Below are 16,426 nucleotides of genomic sequence, written 5' to 3' on the forward strand. Positions count from 1 at the left end.
TGAACGTCATTGGTTTATTGGGAAGCCCCATTCCAAACACCAGCAGCCCTAGCCCATGTGTGTTTAAGCAGAAATAAATACGGCAGCATTTAATGAACCAGTCTGTCTCCCTCCTAAGGAGCTCCGGGGAGGGTCAGCCTCTGCCATCCTAGGGGCTGGGATCCCTCTGGCTCTTGAGGAGGGGCTGGGGAGAGTAGGGGATGAAGAATGCAGACCACCCCTTCCTGGCCTGGCCCTGGGGCAGCCTGTGAGCTTGGTGCTGCGTTCACAATCTCTGAGGTCTGATCTTGTGTCAGCAGCCTGCCCTGTCCCAGAGAGACCCCCTTCCCATCAGGCCCCAGCTCTTGGCCCCCACCCCAGAGTCCCATCACGAGTTCCTGTTCCCATTTCTAACTGCAGGGGAGCCAGTACCTCCTCCCTAACCCAGAGGACCCAGCTGTGGGGAAAGGAAGCTTTGCTGTCCTGCCTTTTATTCCCCTGTAGCTCAGGGGCTGAGGGACTGGTCCCTGTCTGACGCTGGTCAGTGGGCAGTCAGCTCTATGGTCTTCCTCCGCTCCTCCCAGTCCTCCTCAGGCTCGTATGTGCCCTTGACGACGGCCACACGCTCACTCAGGCTCAGGCAGTTGGGGAAGAGCAGGTAGAAGTAGAGGATGGCAGCCACGGCAGCCCCCACAATGGGCCCCACCCAGAATACCTGGTGGAGACAGGACAGCATCAGGGGGCTGAGCCCCTCCAGAGGACAGACTCATGGACCCCCAGAGGCGATGGACATACAACTTCCAGATCTCCAGAAGGAAAGACTTCCTCCCACCTCAGGGACAGATACACTGACACCCCACTCCCCAGTGACAGGGACATGGACCACAGATACCCACATTCTTAAAGGAGACAGATCCCCAGAGGGCCAGGGCCCCTCCCACTCCACCCTAAAGATGGACCTGCAGAGGGAACAGACATACAGGTTCTCAGAGAGACGAACAGAACTCCTCCCCCTTCCATGTGGGGATAGAGACGAACTCTGGAGGGAGACCATGAACTCTCGAAGGAAGTTTCAGATTGTCCCAAGGGACAGACCCACAGGAAGGAAGACTAACCCAACCCTTCAACAGGGGTGGGTAAATAAAACAGCAGACATATAGACTCTCAGAGGGACAGAAAAAGTCCTCAGAGGAAATCAACCTGGAGGTAGAGACCCCTCCTTTACCTAGAGGGACAGATACACATAGGCCCCCCAGCCCCCAACCAGGGACTCCTTGTCCCCAGGGGCTCAGGCCAGTGTTCTGGCTGCATCCTGTTCCCTGCTGTGTCCCCTTCTCTCTCCAGCCACGGCTCCCTGGGCCCACCCCCAAGCTCTGGGCCCACAACACCCAGGAAGTCCAGAGAGCCAAAGCTGAGTGTCCAGGCCCTCATTGCCAGGGGTCTGAGGGAGGCCCAGACTCACCCAGTGCATGGGGCTGAACCGCCTCATGACCACCGCGGGGCCGAAGGAGCGGGCCGGGTTCATGGAGCAGCCGGTGAAGTAGATCTGGGCGGAGGGCGGGCAGAGGGAGGCAGTGAGGAAGGCAGGGTGCACGCCCGCTCCCACAGGCCCCTAACTCTCCCAGGCTCACCCACCAGTTCAGGGGCTCCATCAGATCTCCAACTCAAGGCCCCCAATTCCTAGACTGGTGACCTCTCCCTCCACAGATTCCTGTGCGCCCCTCCTCTCTTCTCTGTCCTGAGCTTGGGCTTAGTTTCCTGCCTCCACCCCAACTCCCACTTATTTCCATCTTTCTCCAGGCTAGAGAAGGTTTGGGGGGCTCTCAGGTCTGGGACGGAGTACAGCAGCCCCACTCCAGGCCCAAACTTCAGGGCTCATTGGTCGAGAGAGGTACCGTAGGTGCCTATTATTTGCCCTGAGGAGCTCTCCACATCCCCAGCCACGCGGCAGCTCTGCTCACCCCCACAAGGTGGCCCAATGTGACGGACAGGCCAATGGACAGGGCCGGGGAGCCCACAGGGCTGGTGCGGCGGGAGTCAGTAGAGGAGAAGATGCAGAGTGCCAGCTGGAAGGTCAGAATCATCTCCACCACCACGGCCTGGCCTGGCGTCGTGTTGTTGCTGAGCTGCAAGGGGAGGGTGGTTTAGGACCCCAGCCTGCTTCTGGCTCTGTGGCCAGGGGCTTGCGGAGGTGGGTTTAGGGCCTCCAAGGACACCTACAGCCCAGTGCATGGCAGGTCAGGGAGGTCATCTGCCGAAGAGACTACACATGTCACAGTGTGTGCAAAGCTTGGGGCGCAGGCCTGTGGCCAAAGGGTGGTGTGAGCAGAGCTTTTCCTGGACACAGTCCTGTCAACAGTTCTGCCCAGTCTCCTCCCCCCACAAGCTGGCATTTACCCTCCCTCCTGCGGGCAGCTGCCCAGTTTGTCTACTGCACCCCCAGCCCACCTCCCGCCCGTGCCTGACCCGCTGCCAGGGCCAACCTCAAACCCGTCTCTCCAGTGCGGCTGACTCACAGCCTTGACAATGGCCGAGAAAATCCTCCTCTGTGTTTGATTAATGAACCCAGTTTGCATGGGACGTGGGGGCCGAATCTGGGGCTGGGGGAGGGGGAGGCAGCAGGAGGCCAGGAGCAGGAGCAAAATTAGGGGTTCATATGCATGGTCTCTAAATGGGGTCCCTTGACACCTGCTGTGGTGGGTGATGGCCGCCCCCCACATCATAGCTGAGAAAACTGAGACCCACAGATGCCAGGATCAGTGGGAGCCAAGGTTACAACCTATTTCTCTCTAGTGGTTCCAGGACCCTCCACTGAGGGACAGACAGGGGCCATGAGGGGCCCAAGAGGAAGACAGAACTCAGGAGTGAGACAGGAGAAAAGGCAGAAGTTTCCAACAAGAAAGGAGGGGCAGTAGGCACCAGGAGAGAGGCCAGAAAGGGGCAGCAGGAAGGGAGCGGGCAGAGGAGGTGGGCATGAACCAGGGAGGCTGAGCAGGGACACTCAGCAGCTGGGGATTCATCTCATTGGCATTGGGAGGCTGTCACCTTCCCAGCAAGGGTGAGCACTGACCCACTCAGTGGCACCAATTCTTGAAATGGGGTATGAGGGCCTGGTCCCGAGCCCACCCCAGGGTCTCTGCCGCACCCCCATCCCCATGGGCACTCACCGAGTTCACCGCCAGATTGCCCCGGGCACTGATCGGTGCCAGCCCATAGAGGATGCCTGCCCCAGCAATGGCGCCCACCAGCTGGGCCACCACGTAGAAGACCGCCCGGAGCAGGGAGATCTGGTTGCCCACTAAGAGCGCCAGTGTGATGGCTGGGTTGATGTGTCCGCCGCTCACTGGCCCCAGGGCCTGGACCAGGGTGCCTATGGCCAGGCCAAAGGCCAGCGAGATCTGAAGGACGGTGGGCAGAGCTGACGGCCACTGGAGGGCCGAGCCGAGGCCGAAGAAGACGAAGATGAGGGTGGCCAGGAACTCGGTGAACACGGCCTTGACGAAGGCCACGGAGCACACCTCCTTCTTCATGGTGGCGGTGGGGGCCGATCGGCAACTGGGGGCGCCCGTCGGGGCGGCGGCGGCGGCGCGGCTGGGGGCTGGGGGCTGGCTCCCTGGGGCGGCGCGCTCTCCGGGGACCTCAGCGCGGCTAGCGGCCTGGCACGGGCCCCGCAGGGGTGCGCTATATAGAGGGCGGGCGCCCCTAAGCGGGGCCAGCGCGGGGGGGCAGTGGGCGGCTCCCGCGCTCTGGAGCCAGCACTTCGCGCAGGAAGGGAACTTTGCGGCGCTCCGGGGCTCCACACTGCTCCGGGCCCCCCAACGTCTCCCGCAGGGGCAGCGCGCGACCAGTCCAGGCCACGTGACGCAGGTGGCGGTGCACAACGGCCCCGCGGCTGGGGACTTTTGCATGGTGCGCTCCAGGCGGCTTCCGCGCTCAACTCCGCGCGGTTTGTCCCGGGCTGCTAGGGAGACTTTGCTTGGGCCGGGCCGGGGTCACCAGTCCTACCGACCTCTGGCTGCCTGCCTCCGCCGGGCTTTTATCTCCGGCCGTGGTCTCCTTTTCTCCTCTTCTGGCCCTGGGTCCAGCCCTTCCTTTTCCTCCTGCGACCCGGGCATCCTTATCCAGCCTCACCTCCGGCGGGTTTGGAGTGATGCGATTCCCTGAGGACAGCACCACTCAGCTCCCTGCTGCCCGGCGGCGGGGGCGGGCGGGCGGCCGGGCTGGGCGGTCCGGCCGTCCCGGGCCTCTCCCTGGCCTGGGCCAGGCGGGCGCCTGGGGTTGGATTGGGGGCGTTTTGGGAAAGCGGGCACCGTGCCAGCCTGCCCTGCGCCTGGTTATCTCGGACCCCCAGCGGCGGCCGGACAGCCCTAGGGGGAGGCAGTGGACTCCAGGAGGCGCCCTCTGCTCGGCAACCGTCCCAACCCCTCCAGCACAGCTCTCTTGGGGACCTCAGCGCGACCCCAGGGACGGTGGGGGCCGGGAGTTCACTTTGTACTTGGGACCGGAGGGAGCACGGCCAGGTTCGGTTTTGTTTTAGATCAGGGAAGAGGCTCTGGGACTGAGGGGTCCGAGAGGGGTGCGGGGAGGGTGGAGGGCACCGCTGACCTCCCAAGGCCAGGTCTTGGCCTCTCCCCCCTCCCTTTCGGAAGCCCCCTACTCTAGATCTCAGGTTCTTTTCCTCCGTCTTCTGCTCTCACCCCTTCTCTCAGTCTCTTTAGTCTCTGTCCTTCAGACTCTCTGTCGTCTGGCCTTCTCTTCCTCTTGCAATATCTCTGCCTCTCCTCTGGCTTCTTCTTCAGTCTGTTTCTCCAGGCCCTGTCTCTCTTTTTCAGATTTTTTCTCTTCTCTCTCTCTCTCCCTCTCCCCACTCCCCCCATCTCCATCTCTCTTTCTCTTTCCTTTGGGCTCTCCTTCTCCCTCTCCTTTCCATTTGTTTTTTCCCTTCTTTGTACAGTCTTAGCCTTAGTCTCTCTGTGTCCATCTCTCTATCCTATTTTACCTTTCCTCTGCCTCTTAATTTCTGTGACTTTTTTGTTTGTTTGTTTTCGTCTGTCTCTACCTCATTTCCATGTCTGTCTCTCTTACAGGTGGTCCTTCTCAGTGCCGCCCAAGTCAGATCCTCCCATCCCTGGATTGGGGGTGACACTTTCTTCCAGTTCCCTGCCTCCCCTCCTCCTGTCCTTGCCCCTTTTCTCTGAGCTTCCAGCTGCTCTCCACCATTCCTCCCACCCCTCCCGCTTCTTGTTTCCAGGTTAGGCATGTGGGGAATGAGGCTGGAGGGCCCTCCAGGGCTTCGAGGAGGGGCAGGGAATTACTCTCAGGATCTCAGGAGAGGAGCTGCACTAAAGATCCCCCCACCCCCACCCCACCACTGTGTGTCCTTGGGAAGCACTTAGCACAGAGAGGCTCCGTAAAGTTTCCTCATGTTGTAACCATAATTAAAAAACCCCTGAAGGCTCTGTGTGGAGCTAAGGCGGAGGGTGCCGCAGAGGGAAGAACAGGTGCTACAGTCAGTCTGTCAGGGGAGGAGGGGAGGGGCCGAGGAGGAAAGCCAAGGACCTAGAGGAGTGGGCTGTGGGCTCCCTGGCAGTGAAGAGGCCAAAGAAAACAGGGACCAAAGAAACCCTGCTATTGTTCTTCCTCTGTTCAGTGTTTCCTGTTGGAGCAGCTCCTCCCCCACGTCTCTCCTCTTTAAGACAGGAGGTCTGCCTGGCCTTCCTGCCCTGGGTCCTGGGGCCCTGCTCCTGGCAGAGTGTGGCATGGACTTGCCTCCAGTCTGCCCCCTTCCGCCTGCTTTCTTATCTTCTCTCCCTGTGCACTGTCTTCATGAACCCGCAGGTCTCACACTCCATCCCGTTGTCTGGGAGTGGGGAGGGCCCTGCGGTGCTCTCGGGAGGCTGGGCCACTGGGGGAAGCTCCTACTTCAGGGTTTGAACCCAACCCTTTGCGTCTAACCAAGGTCTTTGGCCTCCACGGTGTGATTCGATTCTGAGCCACCTGTGAGGAACCCAGACTCAGAGGTCCAAGGTCACACAGTGACCTGAAAGGGGACCCATAAAGTCACCAAGAATGGGCCCGGTGTGGCTGAAGGAGACCCGGTTTGTCAAGATTGCTCAGACAGGGCAGGCGATTACGTTTCCTGGGCCTGTGCTTGAAATCCTTTCATCTCTTCTAGCTCTCTCTCTCAGGGCCACTCTGTCCCCAGGTTGTCACAAGAAACTACGGGAGCTCCTATGTCCAGGAACTGTCTTTTCTCTGAGCTCTTGGGCCTGGCCCTGCCAGCTCCAGGGCAATGCTTCCCTGGGACCTTTCTGGGCTGGGAGATGGGTCTCCCCATTGGTGGCAGGAAGAGTTAGAATTTCTCAGGGAGGGCTCCTTCTCTCCTTCCCTGACATAGGGACCCCTGTATTCCCTGGGAGGGTCGGGGTAGAAATGGTAGGGTAATTAGCAGGAGGTGGTGCCCCTGGGGCTCCACATATCCCCACTATTGGGAAATAGTCATTCATTCATTCCATGAAGAGTTATTGAGCGCTTATTATGCGCCAGGCACTGTTCTAGGCACTGGGATATAGCTATGAGCTAGCAGACAACATCTTTGCTTGTGGAGCTAATATTCTAGTAAGAGGAGACAGACAACAAATAGCGGACATAGGTAGATTATATAGGACAATAGGATTTGGTAAGTGCTATGGGAAAATAGGGTATGTGCTGGCATAGGAGTGGAGTTCCTTGGAAATTTTAAAAGGGTGTCAGTATAGATCTTACTGAGAAGGTGACATCTGAGCAAAGACCTGAAAGAAGAGAGGGAGAGAACCATGCATACATCCCAGGAAAGAACATTCCAGAGGGAGCTGCCAGTGTTGCTGGGGTGGAGGGAGCGAGGAGATGAGGACAGAGGCGGTGGAGGCAGGCAGCCCTGTGCACCACCAAAAGGATGGCAGGCTTCACTTGAGAGATGGAGGAAGCCACTGAGCCGAGGACTGGCGTGGTCTGACAAGGTTGTTAACATGACCCCTCCACTGCGGCGGTGAGAAAGAGACCGGAGGGGCCTAAGCGGGGGCGGGGGTGGTGGTGCAGAGGATGGTGGCCTGGGCCTGAGGGGAGGGTAATTGGATTCTGGGTCCCCTGTGAAGGTGGAACCGACAGGATTCTCTAACAGAGCTCACAGGGCATATGGGAACAAGGAGTCAAGGACAACGAGCTTTGTGGCCAGAGCGGCTGGAGAAACGCAGTTATCAGTTGAGACGAAGGGACTGTGGGAGGGGCAGGTGTGGAGAGAAGAGCAGGCTGTGGGTTGTGGACACGTGGAGTGTTAGGTGTTGTCCCAGATCCTGGAGGTCCCTGCCCTGATTTCCCAGCACAGTGCTACGGCCAGCACGAGGGCCCGAAAGGCTATTCTTTGCTCTGTCTGCAGGCTACACAGCCTACCCATGTCTTGGTGTCCTCTCCATGGGTCACGAAGCCCAGGACGCCCGTCTGGCCAGGTTGGCGGTGGGAATTTGCCACCCACTGGTTGAGCATCGAAGTCCCCTCTGCACCATTCCCAACAGCAGCCGTGGGGAGCTCCGCACATGCCAGTCTGGCTTCTGTCACTTTGGACTGTGCTGGCCATTTCTAAATTGTGGAAGAAACAGTACTTAATTGGCAAACGACCATTTATTGAGCTTACTGTATGCAGAGCACTGTGGTGGGCAAGACAGACAAGGGAAGACAGGCAGGAGAATGCCACCCAAGACCTGGAAGAAGCCCTGCCTGCAAGGGGCTTACAGTCTAGCTGGGGGGCACTGCATGTATACAGAATCACAGTTTAAAAGATACAAAACACCATCAAAGCAACATCTGTAGTTGCAAAGTCTTTATCTGGCACGAAGTGGGACTGTGGGGATGGGTGCTGCTGGGACCCGATGGTCAGCTACCTCGTCCCCTCAGCTCAGAGCCTTCTCTGTCCCTAGCTTGGGGTCCTACCCACCTGCCTCCATGCTGCCCAGCCTCTGTCTGGCTTGGGGTGTATCTGACTTCCATCCTCCTCCAGACTGGGTGCTCTCCAAGGGCAGAGACCACCCCACGTTCTTGTCATTTTCCTCCCTTCCTGCCACAGCCATCCCCGAGGCCCCGTGTCCTCCACAAGTCAGGGGGCCAGGCTGCGCAGGCTCGGCTGCGTGCTGTGGTTTCTGCCGAGGGCTTCCTACAGGAGCCTAGGACTTGCCCCCAACCAGATCTGGTCTCCTCTCACTTCTGGGTGGAAAGATCACGGGGTTTGGAATAATAAAAGGTCTCTGTTCGAGTCTTGTCTACACTACATAGAGCCGTGGGGCTTTAGACCAGTCTCTTAGCTCCAGTTTATTAATTTATAAAACGGGAAGAACAGTGCGGTCACGTCCCACTTAACAATGGCCATGTGTTCTGAGAAAGGCGTCGCTGGGCACTTTCGCCTTAGTGCGAACATCGTAGCGCGTCGCTTCCACAAACTCAGTAACTGTATGTGACGTCCATTTACACGACTGGCGGCACAGCAGGTTTGCTGACACCAGCACCACCACAGACACGGGAGTAATGCGCTGTGCTACGCGTTATGATGCTCCCATGTCACCACGGCTACGGTTGTCACTAGATGACAGGAATTTCCAGCTTCATTATAATATTACGGGACCTGGGACCACCATCACATACGTGGTAGGTTGTTAACCGTAAAGGCATTACTCGGCAAGTGACTGTATTGCTCTGCCTGCCTCACAAGGTTGGGATAAGGGGCTGCTGTCCTTCCCTCACCTGCCTGAACGTCTAGGAAGGTTAAGTGAGCTCATGCGTGTAAAGCGCCCGGCACAGAGGCTGGGACACAAGAGATGCTCAATAGGTGTCCGTTCTGTCCACCTCCATCATTTGAATCCTGCTTTGACCTCTGACCTTAGGGACCCCAATCTGGGCAATCAGGGCTAAATGTGGGGATCTCGTGCTTAGTTCTGGGGGAGATGAAATCCAGGAAGTGGAACAGATAAATTCTTGGCAAATTCTAAAGGGATCTGTTGAGGTGAGGTGCCTAATACACATCTAGGCTTGGCTCGCAGCTCAGTGCGCTGCTGTCTTTGAACTTCTACAGCAAGGACACTCAGCCACTGGAGTACTCTCTTGGAGGTTACTTTGGTCTCTAACTTGACCCTTCCCCCAGGAGTGAGGCCAGGTGGCTGTCACCAGACTTCCTGGGCTTTTGGGAGAATCATCTCCACAGCACGTAAGACCCAGGGCAGCCTCTTCTTCTGACCCCAAAGGGAGACAAAAAAAGACAAAGGCAGAGGTGTGCACAATAACACAAATGTTCCCCACACTCAGTCCATCTCTGAAGAGAGAAGAGGGCAGGAAGGGGCTGGAGACTCCAGTGCACAGTGGGCGCTCGGTGCCGATACAGAGAAAAGCTTTGAAAGCATGCAGGCAGCAGAGAGCATGCAGAGGGGTCTCAAGGTGTGACTCTTAGGTTAGCTATGCAGCAGGCTGGAGAGGGAGGGGGGGATGGATGGTCTGGGTGGTGGGAGGAAAGAAAGGAGAGAACAGCTAGGGTGCACCCAGGTCAGGAGAGGTTAAGAGGCTGGACCAGGAAGGGGCCAGACCCAAGCCCATGTCCTTCTGTCTGCACCTTGCGGTTCCCAGGGCTCCCCTTTGCTCTGACTACCACCTAAAGGAGGTAAGAGAGGCGGAGAGTAGAGCCCTTCTTCATTCTAGCCCCAGGAAGCAGAAATAATGAAATGATTTCAACACTGACTGATCATGGTATGAGGAATTACAGTTCACATAGCATCTTTACATGCATCATCTCACTTGATCCCAGTTAATCTCATTTGAGAACCAATGCACTGGCCCGGAAATTTAAAAGCTCAGGCTCTAAGCACAGACCTGCCTCTGCCTGGACAAGTCATTTCCTTTCTCTGGTGTGGGAGTGCTGGGCTGCTTTTGCCATAGTAACTGTCCGGCGGTGGAGCTGAGGAGGGGTGGAGGGGAGGAGAGGCTCCTGGGGTGGAAGAGCTGCTGCCTGGGGAGGGGGGCCTGCGTTGGGATGTGTGACGGGGTGGGGGGTGGGGGGTGTTGCCTGGTGCTGCGGTTGCGTGCATGCCAAAGCGCCTTGCCCAGCCATAGGTGCGTGCTGGGTGAGAGGGCTCACTTGTGAAACAGAGTGTCTCCTTTCAAGAAAGTGTCTAGTTGCAAATCTCCCCCACCCCCAAGACAAAAGCCAGGGGCCCACAAAGAGCTTTTGTTTTCTCCCTCACAGTGGGAGGCTAATCTCTAAGTGTGGAGTTCCCCGGAGATGGGGGTCCCCTGCACACACGCACACACACACATACTCGCTTCCTCCTTCGCAGAGGTCCTCCCTGGGTGCAGAAAGGAGGCCCTTGGCCACCCAATTTTTCCTGTCTTCCAAAGGCCACTTCTGGGGGAGCTGGTCTGTAGTTGATAGCTCTCTGCCTCCAGCCTGGGTCCTGACAAGTCGGCCCGCCCAGTGCTGCAGCGTGGGGGAATTTTCCAGGAGGGGCAGAGTAGGGGAATCAGGTCCTCATGGTCAGCCTGCTCAAAGCGGCCTCCAGACCCTGCCCCTCTCCCGGGAGCACACACTCCTAAGGATGATGGCCGCAAGGACTCATCCATAGCAGAGGAAGCAGATTTATTGCAGTGGGGGAGGAAGGGGTCAAAGGGAAAGTGAGAGGTCACCAGTCAGCACATACTTGCACCACCACAGGCACACCCGTTCACACTCAGAAGCATGCACAACACTGCAGTTGGGACAGCGAGGCACTTGGGAATGAACACACATTTGCACACTTGGAAAACCCACTCCCAGACGCCCCCAAGGCGGGGTCTGTATACTTCCCTCCCAACTGCACCCACTCCTGGGGACAGGCTCTCCAGAATCTTCCTCTGGCGCTCAGCCGCCCTCCTTCCCCAGCTGTGTCCCCGGGTCCCCAGCTCCCTGCGAGGAGCCATGGGAGGTCGACTACTCTCCAGCCTGCAGCCTCTGCACAGGGAGGGCTCTGCCAGGCTCCCCACCAGCCCCGCTACCCTGGCCAGGTCCGCACGTCCTGGAAGCAGCTGCTCTGCCTTGGGGACCACTTCGCACGCGGGAAGAGGAGGGGCGGGCGGGCCCTGCTGCCTCCGGCCGGGCCGGCAGGGGGTGACGGGTGTCCCCGGAGCCCGGGCCCGAGCTGCCCTGGGCCCGAGGCCGGGCCGTCGGGGCTGGGCTGGGGGCGCTTAGGCCTTGCTGCCCCGGGGGAGGCTCTGCGGCGAGTGCAGCTCCACCGACTGCCGCCGCCGCACCTCGCGCTCCTCCCAGTCGGTGTCCGGCTCCAGCCCCTTCAGCACGGCCAGGCGCTCCGACAGGCTCTTGGAGGACGGGAACAGCACGTAGTTGTAGAGCAGGGAGCCCAAGATGGCGCCGACCAGGGGTCCGATCCAGAAGACCTGCGGGGGCGGCAGGGCAGCTGGCGCGGGCGCGGGCACCGGCGGGGGGGCGGGCTCCCCGCGAGCGTCCGGCCCCGCGGCCCGCGCCACCTCTGGTGGGGACAGGGCCTCGCACGCGTAGAACGTGCCTGTCGCGGAGCTCGAGGGCACGACGCGGGCGGCTGCGGAGGGCTCGCGAGCCCGGGGCTGAGCGCGAGTCGTCCGGCGGGAGGCCGGGGCGACGCGGGTCCCCCGTCCCCGCCCGTTCGCCTCCGCCACGGTAACGCCGGCCGCCTGGCGCGGTTGTCACAACTAAACGAGCTGGTGTTTGTAAAGCGCTTGGAATGAGGCCTGCACATACTAAGCACCAGTAAGTGCTAAATAAAAATATGTAAGTGTTAGCTAGCATAATATTACCGTTTATCGAGTTCTAAGGCACTGCAAATTCTGCTTTACACCAGGAACCTCCCTTAATAATCCTTCCCCAAAGCCAGTGGGGCCACAACTGCCACTGTCCTCGCTCACAGATGTGGAAACTGAGTGTGGGCAGCAGGCCTGCATGGGAGCCCGGGGCTGCTCTGGGACGCGGGGAGCAGAGCGCGGAGGGCGTGCGGAGCCCCCGCCCCACTCCGTTCCAGGCAGCCCCGGCCGAGCTGGGTTTCTGGGGGAGGGGAGGACAGGCAGGGCGGTTTGGGCTTACCCAGTGATCATCGAATTTGCCGGTGACCACGGCCGGAGCCAGGGAGCGCGCCGGGTTCATGGAGCAGCCGGTGTAGTAGATCTACAGCGGGGTCGGGGCGGGGAGGGGCGTGAGGGCGGGCAGGGAGGCCTCGCGCGCCCTGCCAGTGCTTGGCCTCAACCTAAAGGGAGTCCACGCCGCTGACAGTCAAGTTCATGTGATATTTACAAGGCTCCGGATTCCTTTGAGGCTGGTGTGGTATCTGTCCCTTTGGGGTAGTGATAGTCAAACCCTCTGGAGTGTGTCTGTACCTCCTGGGAGTCTGTATCTGTCCTTCCGGGGGTCTCTGTGCATCTGTCTCCAGAGTGGTCCGTGGGTCTGTTTCTCTGGGGGAGAGTGTGTGTCCAGGGAGGCTGGAACCAGTGGCCCTGACTTACCCCCAGAAGGTGGCCCAGGGCCACAGACAGGCCAATGGATAGGGCAGGGCTGCCCGGGCTGTCTCCCCGGCGCTCATCTGTGGAGGCAAAGATGCAGAGCACCAGCTGCAGGGTCAGGAAGAGCTCCACAGTCACGGCCTGGCCAGCTGTCGCGTTGTTGTGAAGCTGGGGACAGAGAGGGGTGGGAGGGGAAACAGTGAATGTACTCCCCTTACTGGCTGGTCTTCATGGCCACCTACAGCCAAGACCCCAGAGAGGCTCCGGGCCGGCTGGGAGCCAGAACGCCCCGGCTCAGCAGCCACCTTGGTCCAAACTATTGACAGTTTCTTCCTAGGCCCGTGGCCCAAAGGCAGAGGGTTGGACCCCAAGACTACCGGTGGTTCCCCAGCCAGAGGTGGGAAAACTGACTCCATAGCTCATTAGACTTGGGGGCTACGGTTATGTACGTACAGTGTGAGCAAAAAAAGATGCTGAGTCCAAAATTTCTGTTTTCTGAAGAGCAAGAAGGAAAGAGGTTTTGAATACAGCAGGAAGCTTTAGGCCAGGTAACTGGGAGGCCTTCCTCTCTCCCTAGGCCATAAGGTACTTGTATAACAAGAAGCTTATTGTCTTCCTTCTTGTGGTCAAAGGGCTCCCAGGAACAGGTCTAGGGACTTGGGTCTGGGATGCTCCTAGTGTGTCCCCTCCCCCACAAGTCTAGCATATTACTCGTTCCTCTAACCTTTGCTTCTTCCCCACTGTGTTTCAGGCCTCAATTTTGCCCTGTGGATTTGCCCCCTGCTCATCCCGTGGAGGTTGAGGTGGGGTTGCTGGGGTGCTGGAGCCCTACACTGAGATGCCTCCATGCCCATACGGGGTCCCCGAGGTCCCAGCAGACCCTGCTTTGGGTAATGAGAGAACTTGGGGCTAAGCAAAGAGGTAATTTCATGACTGGCCCACACCCAGCACTGGATTTCTCTCTGGGTTTTGTCATCCTGTGCCCTACACCTTGCCCTCTGGGGCTGGGCACTGAACCGGGTGGAGCTGTAATAGCTCTCGCCTCCCACGCTCCTTCTTTAGGCCCTGAGCCCCCACCCCTGGATCCTAGCCATTGAGCTGTCACTCTTGGGTCTCCCTGGGGTCTAACCTCAATCCCCTGTGATCCAAAGTCAGAGCCTCTAGTGGGGGACCGTGAAAAGAGCTTTGGAGGCCTCTGACTGACCGTGGGCGCCTATGTACTTCAGCCTTAGTTTGTTCACCTGTAAGGTGGGGATAACAAAATGCCGGAGGACTGTGTGAGGACTGGAGATGTCAAAGGCAGAGAGCCCCAGCCCCGTTCCTGCTGGAGAATGGCTGCTCGAAGGGAGACAGCGTGGACGCGGGTTTGGTGTCGGCCAGCTCTGGTCCGTTTCCAGGCGCCGACACTTACTGGCTCTGTGACTTGCATCAGTTGAATGCTGAGCCTAAATTTACCACCCGTGGTGGAGGGTCACAGAGCTCACCACACGGCGTTTTACCAAGGGTGAGGTGATATCTGGCACGGAGCAGGTGCACGTCAATGGTGACTTTCCAGCAGCCAAGCTGGCCTTTCTAGGGACCTCGGAGGACACCTGGGACAACCTTAAAGTCACCGGGCACCCTTGAGCCTCAGGGTAATTCAGCCCCTCTGCTGCCCCCTCTAGCCAGGCAGAGTTCTCCTCAGTTACTCAACATAGTAAATGATGAGCAATAACTTGAGGGAACCTTCTGTTCTGGGGGCTCCAGTCAACTGTAAAATGATGGAGGACTGAATGTCCCCATGTCCCCTTAGCAATCCCATGGCCTTGCTTGTAGAGGACATTCCCCAGTCACATTCCGAGACTTTCTTGACTGTGCTCTGAGGAAGTTCCTTTTTCAATCTAACTCAGTGTCTCCTTGCTGCCAACTTAACTAATTTTGTTCTCAGTGGAAATGGTCACACTCCTCAGTCTGTCCCCTGTCAGGGTGACTCTAGCCTTTTCTCAGCCCCGAGTCCCCAGCCTCATCACATTTTCCATTTGGAAGAAGAGAGAAGTGCCGCAGTTGGGACACTCTGCCCCTCATGTGGGAAAGGGCTGCCCATGCGGAGGAGGAGGCAGCGGCCACGGAGACTGCAGGACACGCCAGAGACATCAGAGCACTTATCTCGTGGCCCAGGAACATAGCAGGCCAAGAAATGCAGGCAACTGAGGCGTGAAAGAGGCACCTGCTGTCTGGGCTCGGGCTGGGGGCTGGGGTGAGAGCTCTGCTGAGGGCACACTGACCGTCCCTCCCCACCCACGCCTCCCATGCCAGGCCTTGCACAGACCCAAGAGAGGGGAGGGTAGGGGTATGTAGCGGCGAAGGGGGTGCACAGCATCACCCTCAGCTCCCACAGCACCCAAGGTGCCGCGTTAGCCACTGCTCCTGAAATCAGCGGTTAGCCCACGGGCTCCAGTATCTGGAGAGACAGTGCCCCTTCCGCTTTGCCCTGGGTCCTAGTACTTTCTCTGGTAGGGACACACTGTAGAACTTCTGGCCCGTACTTCCCTTCTCTGGGCTTCAGTTTCCTTGTTTGCGAAAGAAGCTTAGATGATGGCTCAGGTTGGGAATCGTGGGTTTTACGGTCCAGCCTGGGTTTGAAGCCTGGCTCTGGCACGTCCCCTCTCTGTGCCTCGATTTCCATATTCTAAAGAAAGGGTATCCCCATCCCTACCTCGAAGGGCTGCTGCGAGGTGTCAGTGTGAGGCTCGAGAGGAATGCTACCGTGAGGCCTGCACACGGTGGACGCTGAAGAAAAGTTGGGTCCTTTTTCCCTCTAGAAGACTCACTCTGAGCTTCCCTCCTGCTCGGAAAGCCGGTGTACTTTGCAGCCTGTTGTCTGCGGACTTCTAGCCCAGTCCCCGCTGAAATGCGGGCTTTAAGTCCGACAGAAACCTTGATGCTGGTGGTCCTCCACGAGACTCAGGGCAGGAGGTACCAGCAGACCTGTGTGTCTGCTTCAGCTCTGGCACTATTGTTCTTTGCACCTGCTTCTCCTACAGCAGCCCCGTTCCTAGTCCCGGCACCTCTCCCCCTCCAGCACCCCCCACCCCACTGCATGCAGACCCTCACCCAAATCTGTTCCCTCCCATCTCATCCTTTACACGGGATTCCCCAGGATCTGCCCTGTGGAAGAGAGGAAGCTCTGGCTACTCACTGCGTTGATAGCCAGGTCCCCTCGGATGTTTACTGGTGTGATCTCGTGGAGCAAAGCAGCTCCTGCCACGGCCCCCAGCAGCTGGGCAGCCACATAGAAGGCAGCTCGGAGAAAGGAGACGTGGCAGCCCACCAGGCAGGCCACAGTCACGGCGGGGTTGATGTGGGCCCCGCTGACGTGACCCAGAGCCTGCACCAGGGTGCCGATAGCCAGGCCGAAGGCCAAGGCGATCTGCAGCACAGAGGGCAGGGCCTGTGGCCAGTTGAGGGCTGAGCCCAGGCCAAAGAAGACGAAGAGGAGCGTCGCCAGGAACTCTGCAAACACGGCCCTGGAGAAGGCTATGGACCGGAGCTCCCACATGCTGTGGAGCTTTTCTTGGGCTTGCCCAGCTGTCTCAGGGGCCGGAGGCTTGCAGGCGTCTCCCTCTCTCCCTCCCTCTCTCTCTCTGTCTCTCTCTCTCTGGGACTCTGGGAAGTCTGCGCCACAGGCATTTACAGGGCCCTTCCATCCTGCATTTGGACACGTGGGGCAGAGGTGGAGTTTAGACCAGTACCTCCTCTCCCCTGTGGCTTCCCCCTGCCCCCACTTCCCACCTCTGCCCACCACATGCCTATCACCCCATCTTGGCCTTCACAGCTGACTAATGTTCCCCATTAATGAACTCTAGATAAGGACTGACTCCCTTGGTTTTCGGTGCTTGTTCCCTTGGTTACCCCGGGGATGTTGCCCCAGGGC

At 58.8% G+C, this 16,426-nt stretch overlaps 2 protein-coding genes across 3 annotated transcripts; both read right to left on the minus strand.

Annotated features, from left to right (window-relative positions):
- AQP5 (aquaporin 5) lies at positions 1–3,662 on the minus strand. The gene is made up of 4 exons (XM_024575728.4): positions 3,147–3,662; positions 1,941–2,105; positions 1,442–1,525; positions 1–694 (listed from the first exon to the last, which is right to left on the minus strand). The coding sequence occupies exons 1-4, from the start codon at positions 3,507–3,509 to the stop codon at positions 521–523; spliced, it is 786 nt and encodes a 261-aa protein (XP_024431496.1). The 5' UTR covers positions 3,510–3,662; the 3' UTR covers positions 1–520.
- Positions 3,663–10,608: 6,946 nt separating this feature from the next.
- On the minus strand, positions 10,609–16,217 carry AQP2 (aquaporin 2). 2 transcript variants are annotated; one of them, XM_053921509.2, is made up of 4 exons: positions 15,692–16,212; positions 12,517–12,681; positions 12,101–12,181; positions 10,609–11,421 (listed from the first exon to the last, which is right to left on the minus strand). In XM_053921509.2, exons 1-4 carry the CDS (start codon positions 16,049–16,051, stop codon positions 11,212–11,214), a joined length of 816 nt encoding a protein of 271 aa, XP_053777484.1. In that variant the 5' UTR covers positions 16,052–16,212; the 3' UTR covers positions 10,609–11,211. The 2 variants fall into 2 exon arrangements, with proteins under 2 accessions (XP_053777484.1, XP_053777485.1); XM_053921510.1 differs by lacking the exon at positions 12,101–12,181 and having other exon boundaries at positions 15,692–16,217.
- Positions 16,218–16,426: the final 209 nt, after the last annotated feature.

This window comes from Desmodus rotundus, chromosome 3, assembly GCF_022682495.2.
Source record: "Desmodus rotundus isolate HL8 chromosome 3, HLdesRot8A.1, whole genome shotgun sequence".
Taxonomy (NCBI): Eukaryota; Metazoa; Chordata; class Mammalia; order Chiroptera; family Phyllostomidae; genus Desmodus; species Desmodus rotundus.